The sequence below is a fragment of the Cetorhinus maximus genome, chromosome 27 (assembly GCF_964194155.1).
Source record: "Cetorhinus maximus chromosome 27, sCetMax3.hap1.1, whole genome shotgun sequence".
Taxonomy (NCBI): domain Eukaryota; kingdom Metazoa; phylum Chordata; class Chondrichthyes; order Lamniformes; family Cetorhinidae; genus Cetorhinus; species Cetorhinus maximus.
This window is the reverse complement of record NC_135905.1, coordinates 11,485,259-11,498,166: the sequence shown is the minus strand read 5'-3', so window position 1 is coordinate 11,498,166 and position 12,908 is coordinate 11,485,259. Positions and strand designations below refer to the sequence as shown.

Below are 12,908 nucleotides of genomic sequence, written 5' to 3'. Positions count from 1 at the left end.
AACCCAAATCCCTTAATTTATCTAAAAATGTAAATTCCCTTCACACCTTACACGCCATGCCAGCATCCATATTTACTCATTAGCATATCAGGCACCTAGCTTCTTTTGATGATTCCAAGCTTGCAGTCTACTTGACTCCAAATGTAACTAAATCTCACATACAGACCCAACTATATTTACCCCCATAAACCTACCTCACAATAAACCAGAAAAATATGAAAATTATTATACTTTAGTCACATGTACCATAACTTTTACCCCCTTTGTATTCTAGTCCCTTTGACATTCCATTAGCCTTTTTATTCATGTTTTTTAATCAAATATTAAATAAAAAATTAACTATACTTTCAAAAATGCAAGGGTGGCATTGCAGGAAGACACAAGTTCAGGGGTTTAAGGGTATGTTGGGGACAGACATTGAAATGGATTTTATAGAAGGTGATAAGTCAATGGAACAAATTGCCAGGAATAGTAGTTGAGACAAGAACAATGGACTCACATAATGAAGAGCAAGATGTTGAAAAAAGGATGTAGTAGGGTTGGCAGATAAAGGCAGATTGACCAAAGGGCACTCTGGAACCAAACCTCTCTTGTGCAATCTTATATAACTGAATTTCTCAATTTTTAACAACATTGTCCTTCTTATTTTTAGACTGCAGAGCAACTCTGATTCGATTAAATCATTTATAGGCCACCTTCTAATACCTGTTGAGAGTAGTTGAATGGAAATATCTGTCTTCTATCACCTCTTGATGGGTGTACTAGAACAAATCAGAGGTCTTATTACATATCCTTCCAGTATTAAGTAACAAAAACATAACAGCCATGGCTGAGTTTAATTTTCCTGATGAATGTTTCTCCCCTCTCCCCCAAAGGTGGTGACTAATCTTTGAGTGAAGCTCCACAGTTGCCAGCTGCCCTTGGCATCTTGCTCAAGTAACCACTCTTCACATCTGAGCCACATCAACAAACATGGGTACACTGTTTGCCCAATATAGGCCATTATAGATGAGCTTAATCAGAGAATCTGACCTTCACATGCGTGGTCATAGGACTGGTCACTGGGTTCAAAAGAGTGATGCCTTGCTGATTCTTCCTTCTGTAAGGCATGGACACTGAAGCCAATCCTATTCCTGGTTGATGAGATAGCTAACATAGCACTGAATGAGGATTTTGCCTATGACCTTTCTTGACTGGGTCAGTTCCACATGGAGCCAACTGAACCATTTTGACTACATTGATATCCTTTTTATGATTTATCCCCAAAATGTCTTTTGGGTTTTGTGCCTGTAACATGCAACCAATTCATTCTGCATGACCAGTCCAATTCTGACCTTTGACTCAAGAAGATTATGAGCCTCTCTGGAGCATGCCACTAATCAGCAACTTAGTCAGCGCTCTTTTATTTATATCTGAACGGAAGCGAGATTAGTTGCCGTGCACAGATGTCATAATTTTTGCTCCAATCAACTATGAAAACGTTAATTTTCTGTGCAGAGGAGTGGCAGGATTACCCATTCAAACACTGTTCTGCTCTTCAGAGAACAAGCATAACTTTTTATGTAAGTTCACTGATGAGCTAAACTGTATTTGATTATATCTGGTTGCGCTTGTAAACAAGAACCTATCCATCATTCCTTGACTCCAGCATTACGTCTTTGCCAACATTTTAATGGCTCCCAGCAATGTTCCGTTCTGGCATTTATGTTATCACTTCAACATGCCGATGAAAAGAATTAATGTGACAAATTGAAAGAGTCACAGTTCGTTCTTACGAATGTCCATGCAGCTTTGCTGTGATGGTTGCATTTATAATTCAGTATTGGTGTAAGTGGATGGTATCTATTCAAGGTTTGTGTTCCAACTGTTATCTCAATTTCAACAGGAGGTACTTCACCTGCTGCGAGGAGCTCCCCCCGAAGTCACGATGACCATGTGTAGACCAGCACCAGGAACCCTACCTGAAATAGACCCTAATATACTGGTAAATTAGTTGAATGCTGACAGTGTATATCAGTTAAGAGCTTGGGGAGTGGCGGGGGGGTGGGGGAGGTGCAGGTGGGGTGGTGGGCAGTGGGTGGTAGTGCAAGTGTATAAATGAGCCACTGTTGGTTGGAGCTACAGTTTAAGCAGTGACTACATCTATGAATTCACTGGAAGTGGTGAACAGACAAAAGACCCTTTCTTCTACCTGCCATGTGTTGATATTCAACACTTAGCACCGTCCCCTGATACATATTAGTAGCTAAACAGCTGCTTCAATACAGAATGGTTCTTCATGGTTGTAAGCCTGAGCATGTAATACAGCTGATCTCTTAACACATTCAAATTTAAAACAAAAAAATAGAGTTTATTTACATGCAGTTCACTGTTGGAGTTACCTCTGATCATTTTTTTTGAAAGAAATAGATGGAGTTTGGATTTTGGAGTAGATGCGACATAACTTTCTACCGTTCCTGTACCCTAATGTTATATTTGCTGGCCCCATGCTCCTAGGGAATGATGCTTTGGGAAAAGGTCGTCAACAATCCAACCCAAATTCCCCATGTATGACCCTCCCCCAGGAAGCAGATGATCAGTTTAACTTTGGATAAAATGCAGTACTAAGGACCCAATATGCACTTTTATAACTTCTCAATATATATCTGCTTTACAACTTTATACTTATGGGCCATTGAATTGTTTCTGGTTGAGGTTATGGTTGATGTATTTCTCGTGATTCTTTCTCATGAGGGATAACGGAGAACTGTTGGAGAGTTCCCATTACGGGTTTTGGCTTTAGATGTATGTGTTTGATCCAAACGCCGAGACTTTGCATCAAAATAGTAACTCGTTTTCCGGTTTTATTTTAAAATGCTAGACTCCGATCTCGTCTCCTGTGAAAGATTTGTCTGTGCTGAAGTCATTTGATCCACAGCTCCAAGAGCTGCTTCGAGAGTCTGGTCTGCATCAGGCAGCAGGAGAAGATGGAGAGCAGCCCTGGGGTTTTGCTGGGCAGGGCCGCCCCTGTGATTTGAGGGATCAGGGGCGTGGCGGTGAAGCCATCGAGGAAGCTGCTGAGCAGCACCGACATTTCCAACATATTCCACTTGATGCACCAAACTTGGAATTAGTTAGTGCTCTGGCTGAAGACCTGAGGCAGAACTGTTACTCAACCTGTGACTTAGATGTTGCAATGCCAAGCATAGATAGGTAAGTATGATCACCCTCCACTCTATTGTTTCAATATCTTCGGGAGAGCAAAGTTATCTTTTATTAAATAGCCGTAATGTGAAATTCACTACCAAATAAGTACATTATTCCCTGTAACAATTAGATCTGGGCAGCAGATCTTTGTAAATCTAATCACATAATTTGGTACATTAGATTTGCACATTCAATTTTTTTTTTAATTCATTCATGGGATGTGGGCTTCGCTGGCTAGGCCAGCATTTATTGCCCATCCTTAATTACCCTTGAGAAGGTGGTGGTGAGCTGCCTTCTTGAACCACTGCACCCACAGTGCTGTTACTTAGGGAGTTCCAGGATTTTGACCCAGAGACAGTGAAGGAACGGCGATATATTTCCAAGTCAGGATGGTGAGTGGCTTGGAGGGGAACTTCCAGGTGGTGGTGTTCCTGTCTATCTGCTGCCCTTGTCCTTCTAGATGGTAGCTGTCGTGGGTCTGGAAGGTGCTGTCTAAGGAGGCTTGGTGAGCACCTACAGCGCATCTTGTAGATGGTACACACTGCTGCTACTGTGCGTTGGCAATGGGGGAGGAGGGGAGGGGAGGGAGAGGGAGGAGGACCTCCTCATGAACCTGCCTGGCCAGGCTGACCATCAACAGGTCCAGGCAGCGGGCAACCAAGGGGGTTCTCTGGCCCAACTGTCTGCCCCTCTTCCGCGGCTATGTTAGCGGCCGCGTGTCCCTGGAGAGGGAGCATGCCGTGTCTCCTGGCTCGATAGAGGCCTTCCATACTTGGTGGGCACCGTAGGGACTGGGGTTTTTTATAGACCCTTTTGATCACATTTTGGTTTGACGTTTGCAAGTTTCCTTTGACCTTTGACTTTTAGTTTGCAGTGTCCCTTTAAGGGGCTGCATCTTGTTTTGTCCCTCGTTTTTCTTATATCAGTTTAATTGGTTTATTCAAAGGAAAAGCACTGGCTGTTGGATGTGTTAGAGGGAAGAAGCTTGCACTGTGGTGCACAATAAGTTCTCTACTCAAGCATCCTAGTCTCTGTGTATCCTTCACATTGAGGCTTGGGAGGAAACCAACAGTAAGCATGCCAAGGCTTCAACAGCTAGAACCACCTACATTTATACAGCGCATTTAATGTAGTTAAATGTTCCAAGGAGCTTCAGAGGAGTGTAATCAGGTCAAAATCGACACTGAGCCAATGAAGGAGGTTTTGGACTAAAAGTTTGGTCAAAATGGTAGGTTTTAAGAAGCATCTTAAAGGCAGAGAGAGAGGTGAAAAGGCAGAGAGAGAATTCCCGAGTTTAGGAGCTAAACAGCAAAAGGCACGGCCACCAATTGTGGGGGGAAGGGAGTGATAGATGCACAAAGCTAGGATGATAAATGCAACACCTCAGGCCTGAAATTATTTAGGTTTTAGTATTCTGCAGAATCAGGAAAAGAGCAGATTATTATTAAATAATGCTTGTCAGATTTCACAATTATCATGAACAGGAGGTTCAAAGTCCCTTGCTGGTTTAGCAGCAAGCTCCTCAATTAGCATTTAATAATTTCTCTTACTTGAGCCGCAACCATTTGAGATGCATATTTATAAAAACCTGGCAACATTAAAATTCACTGACCGACACTCGCAGCGACGCGTGATTTATTGTTCATGAATGTGGGGCATTGGCCAAAAGCTTTGCCATGAGTGAGTCAAACAGCGAGAATGTGCCATCCATTTAGAACTTTTCCAATGTGCCGAGAATGGCCAAAGCAACAGAATAACTAACCCAATGGGTTAGTGGACTTGTCAACTGATGCAGAATTACTTTTTGTTTGAGCTAACGGGTCAAACAGTTTTCTGACCACGAATTCAGTACTCGTTATCCTCTTGACATGCATTTTGCACTTCACATTTTGATTGACAGCTGCCGTATTAGGAGCTCCGACACTCACAAAATACATCAGTGCCACAGAGAACTATCACAATTGAAAAGCACTGTGAGAGGTAATTGTCTATTTGGACTTTGCAGAGTTCAGTAGCTTATGCGATACTGACTTTGCTGTGCCATGTCAGACAGATGATGCATTTGCTGCTTTCTGTTTAGTTATCTGTTTTTAAACCTTTTGTGCTTCTGTGAATGTGTTGTTACATATCCCTTCTATCAATCGGATTACAGAACCAGAGTCCACTGCCCTATCATTTAGTTGCATCACTCAATTTCAATTCATTAGATCCAACAGGAACTGATCCGGCCATAACCCCAATGAGAGTACTTTTGATTGTCAATAAAAATATAAGTTAAATTCTACCAACAAGATTGTAGTCCCATGACAGTTCCTTACTCATCCTACTCTAAGCCCTTAATAAAGTGCTCAACTCTACCTCTGCATGCTTGCTCACTGCTCTTCTTGCTGCCATGGTTGCAGGCCTTAGGTTCCTGCTCAGGCCCACTTTGGTCCCACTTTAGCTCTGCTCACTGGATCTGGGGCCAGGCCTGGGTCCTGATCTTGGTGCAGGCCTGACTTTAACTACCACAGCTTGTAATGCATTGATGCTCCAAGCAGCGGATTAAGTTAATATTAGGAAAAAGGCAGAAAGTTCTGAGGAAGGAAGAGGGAAGAATAGACAAATAATTAAGTCTTTGCATGTTAAGCAAATTTTTCATGATCACCAGACATTGCAAAAGAGCTTACAGCCAACGAGGTACTTCCTGAAGCAGTGTAGGAAACACGGCAGCCAATAAGCACACAGCAAGCATCCAAATAACAGTGGGATAATGAATGACCAGATTATCTGTTTTTGCAATATCGATTAAGGGATAAATATTTGCCAGAATACGGGAGAGAACTCCCTTACTCTTCTTCGAAATAGCATCGTGGGATCTTTTCACAGTGTCACAGAATGTTTACAGTGCAGAAGCAAGTCATCCAACCCATCGTGTCTGCAACAGCTTTTCGAATAAGTAATTTACTGAATGCCACTCTCCCGTCTTCTCTCCATAACTCTGCACATTGTTCCTCTTCAAAAAATGGTCCAGTTTCCTTTTGAACTCCTCGATTGAACCTGCCACCACCAAACTCTCAGGCAGCGCATTCCAGACCTTAACAACCCACTGCACGAAAAAATATTTTCTCATATCGCTTTTGCTTCTTTTGCAAATTTAAATTTATGCCCTCACATTCTCGATCCTTTCACAAGTGGGAAAAGTTTCTCCCTGTCTATTCTGCCCAGTCCCTTCATGATTTTGAATACCTCTATCAAATCTTCTCTCAGTCTTCTTTTCTCCAATGAAATCTATTCCTAACTTCTCCAATCTATCTTCATAACTGAAGTCCCTCATCCCCGGAATCATTCTCATGAATCTTTTCTGCACTCTCTCCAATGCCTTCACATCTTTCCTAAAGGGCAGAGCCCAGAACTGGATGCCGTACTCTAACTGAGTCTTAAACAAGTTCAACATCACCGCCTTGCTCTTGTACTTTATGCCCCTAATAATAAAGCCTAGAATACCATATGCTTTTTTAACCACTCTCTCAACCTGTCCTACTAATGACTTATGCACATATACAGCCAAGTCCCTCTGCTCCTGCACACCCTTTAGAGTTGTACCCTTTATTTATATTGTTTCTCCATGTTCTTCCCACCAAATTGATTCACTTCACATTTCTCCACATTGAACTTAATCTGCCACCCATCCACCCATTCCACCATCTTGTCTATGCCCTTATGAAGCTCTACACTGTCCTCCTCACAGGTCACAATGCTTCCGAGTTTTGTATCATCCGCAAATTTTGAAATTGGGCCCTGTACACCAAGGTCTAGGCCATTAATATATATCAGGAAGAGCAAGGATCCCAACACTGACCCCTGGGGAACTCCATTACAAACCTTCCTCCAGCCCAAAAGGCGATGTCACACAGCCGATTTAGTATCTATGGCCGGGGGTTTCTGACCCAGCATGGCAGCACCCACTGTGGGGGATGCGGTGGCCAACCAAAAGCCTATTGGCTTTCGGCGAGACCAGATGGTCCTGATGGTGAGCGGGGCCAGAAAATCCCACCCCATGTTGCTACTTTCCCTTTTAATCCATGACTTTGTTCACGAGTCCTTTGTGTGGTATTGTATCAAATGCCTTTTGCATCCACCTGAGTAGGCAGATGAGGCCTTGGCCTAATATCTCATCCAAAAGACACCACCTCCAGCAATACAGCACCCACCTCAGTACTGCACCGGAGTGTCAGCGTTAATATTTCCACTCAAACCCTGGAGTGGGATTTGAACCTAGAACTGTGTGACCCTGAGGTGAGAGTGCTACCAGCTGACACTTAAATACTGTAAATGCTTTGTGAGAGGTTAATAGAATAGAAAGTTATGGAGAAAATGTTCCTGACGTTATGTAATTTTGTACAAGGGTATATAATGGTATTGATAATAGATCCACAAGCCCCATGGCTTTTATTGTATCACTGAATTGTGTAATACTTTTGCTTCTAGTCAATCCCACGATATATCACTTCACTAAATTTATATTACTGCAATTGGCAAACTGCTCTTGTGTTTAGGCCACGTTGAGACTTCAGTTATCAATAGAAACTGCACCACAGATCATAGATGATCCATGAACAATGTCACACAGGATCTACCAGAAAGTTAAAAAATGTACCTTTCTGTCGTACTTCTGATGATGAATGGGTTTCGATGCACATTGTCCTACAGTGTTGTTAGGTTGGGTCAGTGACCACTGATGGTAATGTGGATGAAGTGCCCAGAGCAGTAAGGCAGCCTGCCACATGTACTTCTTCTTCTGTTCTCTGCCCAAAGCCAGGTCCGACCCACAGTGCCAGGACGCCCACCTTGGGTAGGGCAAGGAGGCAGGTCCCAAATCCACCCCATCCGGAATGGGGATTGAACCCCGTACTATTGATCCACATCAGGCATCCAGCCAACTGGGCCCCCAAGGAGTCCATGTTGCTGTGGCAACGTACACTTCTACACTTACATTGTAGGTTAGTGCTATGGATCGTGATGGTAGAGGCTCCAATTTCTTTGCGTCACATGGGTGACCAGGAATCTCTCCCACTCTTACTGCCTGTCACTGGCATGTGTTGAAAGGATTTGCAGGTTAATACTCAACTTGATTGGCTACATTATGAACGCACCTTCCTTGGCCATTGAGTCCTGAAGTGGGACTTGAACCCAGAGCGTCTGGCTCAGAGGGAGGGATATGACCAACTACGCACTTCACACCCACTTGTACTAATGGCTTAAAATTAAGTGTCGGCCTCTAAAAAGGCTTCATTTGCAATTAATTGACAAAATTGATGGTTGGTTAATGGTTTTCTGGAAAAGTGCAAAATGTTTTAGGTGCTTTAGAAATAAATAGACTTCTTCAAGGTCTTCATGAGTGATGCTACACTTGCTCAACACATATATCGGCTCTGAAGAGGCACATTTTTCACCATGCATTCTTCATTTCCTCATTACTTCTCATTTTCTTTTATCTGTTCTTCTTACACTCTTTTATTTCTTGGTTTTTCACCCCTTTTGTCTCATCCTTCCCCTTTTGCTAATGTCTTCTCTACTGTATCTATCCTTGAAATCTCTAGTTTAAAAACTATTTGCCAGATAATGCCACATAATAATTAATCCTATGAAGACTTGTACGATGGCAGTATAACGCATTTTTTTAGCTTGCGCTTGTGACCAGTGCTGTGTGGGCACAGTTGTGTGGGTGGCTGCTATCTTTACAGGGGGCAATATGCAGCAGGGTGCATGCGTGGCTGCCATCTTTATTGGGACAATGTGCAGCAGGGTGCATGTGTGGCTGCCATCTTTATAGGGGACAATGTGCAGCAGGGCTGCCATCTTTATAGGGGACAATGTGCAGCAGGGCTGCCATCTTTATAGGGGGCAATGTGCAGCAGGGCACATGTACGGTGATCACTGGCCCTGGAATTGCAACTATTGCAATGCCAGCAGCAGAATCTCTCGGGGGGGGTCCCACAGTTTTCTTTATCCCACTTGGTTTCCTTAACATTTTTCTTGCCTTTTTTTCCCCCATTCATTTGGGAAGGCACCTTTCTTCCAATAAACCATCTTACCGTAGCAGCTTATCTCAGTGGTGTGGAAGAGATGGTGTTCAATTAAGCCTGTATTCCACCATCCTCTTGCCCTGATGGTGCTTAAACGTGCTGTGCTGGGAGAAACAAGCCCTGGAGCTGCAAACAGAATTGCGGCCGTCACCGGGTAGATCAGAAGCCTCCCCCTCCTTCCCCATCCTGAAACCAATACTCGTATGTTGAGGAAAGAATGAGTCTGAAGCCAGCCTGCACCTTAAGATAGAGTTATTTCCAAGGCTGCAGAGTAAAGACACAAACTCTTCCAATTCCCCACAAAACCCAGTGTGGGCACCATTTTATACTCTTGTAATGAAGTTCTAATACTTCCCCAACTGGGGAGAGCTGCTCTTTTTTTTTTAATTTGTCATGGGAAATGGACGTCACTGGCCAGGCCAGCATTTATTGCCATTCCCAAATTGCCCCTTGTTCAGGGGGCATTTAAGAGTCATCAACCACATTACTGTGGGTCTCACACGTAGGCAGGTTTCCTTCCCTAAAGGGCATTAGTGAACCAGACGAGGTTTTACAACAATGGACAGTGGTTTCATCATTTAATTCCAGATTTTTTACTGGATTCAAATTGCACCATCTGCCGTGGTGGGACTTGAACCTGGGTCCCCAGAGCATTACCCTGGGTCTCTGGATCACTAGTCCAGCAACAATACCATTTCGCCATCACCTCCCCAACATTACCAACTTAAAGCATGTACTCGACTGCAGCACAATCCCAACATTAACAGATTCCCTAGGCAAAAGAAACTGAACACAGAGGAATAAGTCACACATTTTCAAAACTCACATCCTGAGTTGTCCCTCTTCTAGAATGCCCAATAGTTTTGCACTACAAACATGCACTACAAACATTCCTTTTGGTGAAACAGTCTGATGACTGATGGCTTGTATCAACCTATTGGAGCTCAGAGATTTCCTTTATCTCCACCATTTGGTTTAGGCATGCGATATCAATCTGTAACCTTTTTCCACTCACACTCTCCATGGAGTTTATGTTGTCCCAAAGGGATCGATTGGCAATATAACATTCTACTGGGACATTTTCTTCATCCTCTCCCCCATGTAGTATTTCCCCTAATGCTTTAGATAAAAGGATTGTCACGTCAACCGCCTCTACTAGTCTCTGCAGGCAGGGTGCTCTTTACTACTCGTCTTATTTTCTTGGCTTGCCGAGCCAAAGTCAGCATTTCCCACTTTCACCCACGAGAAATATTATAAGACCTGCTGCATCTGAAAACCCATCGACAAGGCTTGCATGAGAGGCGTCACTGAACACAGTCAATTTTATATTCTCAGGGCCACCCAAAGATAGGAACTTGAGCACACATTTCTCCGTCTTTAACTTTTTTAATGTTTTGTTCGCCCGCAGGATGTCCTGGACCTTGGGATGTTTTGCTATTGTACTCTGTTCAAGAGCAGCAAAGCTTGCATCCAGCCTTGTCTATGTGCCCAGCCCGTTTAATTGACCGATCAGACTTCACAGCTGCTGTGACTCTTCTTTAGAAACATCTGCATCTTCGTTTGAGGACCTAACCTGACTGACTGCAAGAGGGCTAACACTTTCTCAATGCGATTGCCGGTATAAAGTAACCTCAGACCCTACTCTGTTTTATTTCTAGTCCAATATATTTAAAGGCCCCATTAGCCTGACTCCCAACCTTAAAAAGTCTGTTCTAACCCTGTCAATAACTTTGTTTTGTAACTCACTTGTGCCACCCCATAGGATGTTGTCAACATGCATCACAAAGTTGCCCGCAAGTTTCCCAACATGGTACCAGTAAAACATGGCAGGATCTGCCTTCGGTTAGTGACACCCCCAACTTTAACAACACCAACTGAACTGAAAAGTACCACACTCTGGAAGCATCGTTTAAACCATATGCACACTTTCTTAGCTTCCAAAGTTTTTCCTCTATCTCTGGCACCTCCTTAGGAGGTTTGAGAAGCACTTTCCTCTGGAGGTCATTCCCCTGCTGAAATGCAGCTTTGATATCTACGGACTTACACTCCCACGAAAACATCGCCAAAAGGGCCAGAATAATTTTCAAAATTACCTTTCCTGTTGTGGGTGAGTCCGCTCTGATTTCTTTATCTGCGAAGCATTCTTCAAATCCCTGGGCCAGTAGCCTAGCCTTGGCCTTATAAGTGCCATCCGGTAGGACTTTTTCTGTGCAGACCCACCTATGTGATAATGCTGGCTGATCCCTATTTGGGACTTCTGAATACACACCAAACTCCCTCCATCTGCCCAACTCCCTCTGTTTATCGTCCCGTATAGCTTTGTCCCCTAACTTGTCAGCCATTACAAAAACCTCTCGGTCATGAGGACTCCTGCTTTTGCTATGTTGTCGTGATGATTCACCATTCTCCACTCTACTATGTCGTCTGGCCAAGTTGCGACCCCTACTTGCTAGATGAAGTCTTTCCAGGCTCCACTGTTAGATCCCTTGTACAACCCCGCCTGAGGCCCTATCCACTGTATGGGAACATTTCCTCACTAGGATTCTTCACCCAACCCATCACTGTAACTTGGGCTACGCTTCCTTATTTCCTACTCTCGTACTTCGTGCTCCTGGTCCATGGCCTTCACTGCTTGTCCTGAACATTCAGCCAATTTTTATATTTTCCAGTAGATTTTGCCGCCCGTCTGATTATTGTTGCGTCTCTCCAGTTATCTGATCCTTCTGGACGATACAATACCTGGGAGCCCACTTTGGATAGCTGACCTCTGGACAAAATAGCCCCTTCCTGTTTATCACAATCAGATTTTCTACTGATATCTAACCCCTGTTCCATGATATCTTGTCCCTCTGGCTCTGCCCCACAAAATCTATGAGTGTGTGATGCACATGGTGCTTTGTCACCTTCCATCACATTGTCAGTACGCGCAAATTCATAATTCATTCCGATCACCCGTGAAGGATGGGCTTTTCTTGTCTGATTCCTATGTTGAATGATCAGTCCTCCCTTCACGTTCTATAACTTCCCCTGGGCCTTTCCATTCCCTTTGCCTTGCTCTATTGTAATAAACCAGATCACCTGATGTAAATTCTACTTCAGATGGTCTTCTGCGGCGTTTCAATGCTCTCCTAATTCATTCCGAAACCTTAGCCTCCTTGGAAGCTCTCATGCCTGCATGTGAGGCATTCAAGTGAGCAGAAAAAACCGAGCTAATGGTAGTTCCTTCAAGAGCAGGGGGAGCGTCCGATAGCACTGAAGGCAACCTTGGATTCCTTCCATACACCAACTGGTACGGATTGTAGCCCCCAACCATTTGCAAAGAATTTTGCATGCACTGCCCATTTTCCACTTGCAATCCGATTGGTCAGCCAGTACAGGTCGAGTATCTTTTATCCAAAGCCCTCGGGGCCAGTTGCATTTCAGATTTCAGATAATTTCGGTTTTTGGATACCACTTATAAGCTTACATTACAATAGCCTAAGCCTAGGCTAGCTGTAGTCTGAAGTAAATAAAATGGCTAGGAAGGAATAATAAATATGAGGTACCTGTAATAAGTTTCTTTTTGACATCACAAGGTAAACCGTGCAGACAAACAACTGGACTTCCTGCGCTAAAGGTCATTGAGGTTCAAAAAAACTGCGATTTTTTTAGATG

General features: G+C 43.6%; 2 protein-coding genes across 5 annotated transcripts in view; one reads left to right on the top strand and one right to left on the bottom strand.

Moving 5' to 3' along the window:
• The window catches only part of ptpn20 (protein tyrosine phosphatase non-receptor type 20), a 336,983-nt gene that overhangs the window by 212,525 nt on the left and 111,550 nt on the right, over window positions 1-12,908 (top strand). For all 4 annotated transcript variants that reach the window (XM_078530719.1, XM_078530716.1, XM_078530715.1 and 1 more), the window contains 2 exons: window positions 1,886-1,984; window positions 2,861-3,192. In XM_078530719.1, the coding sequence (XP_078386845.1) occupies window positions 1,886-1,984; window positions 2,861-3,192 (431 nt within the window). The remainder of the gene's footprint in view (window positions 1-1,885; window positions 1,985-2,860; window positions 3,193-12,908) is intronic.
• Window positions 1-12,908, bottom strand: part of mapk8a (mitogen-activated protein kinase 8a) — a 485,513-nt gene that overhangs the window by 361,057 nt on the left and 111,548 nt on the right. The window lies entirely within an intron of this gene.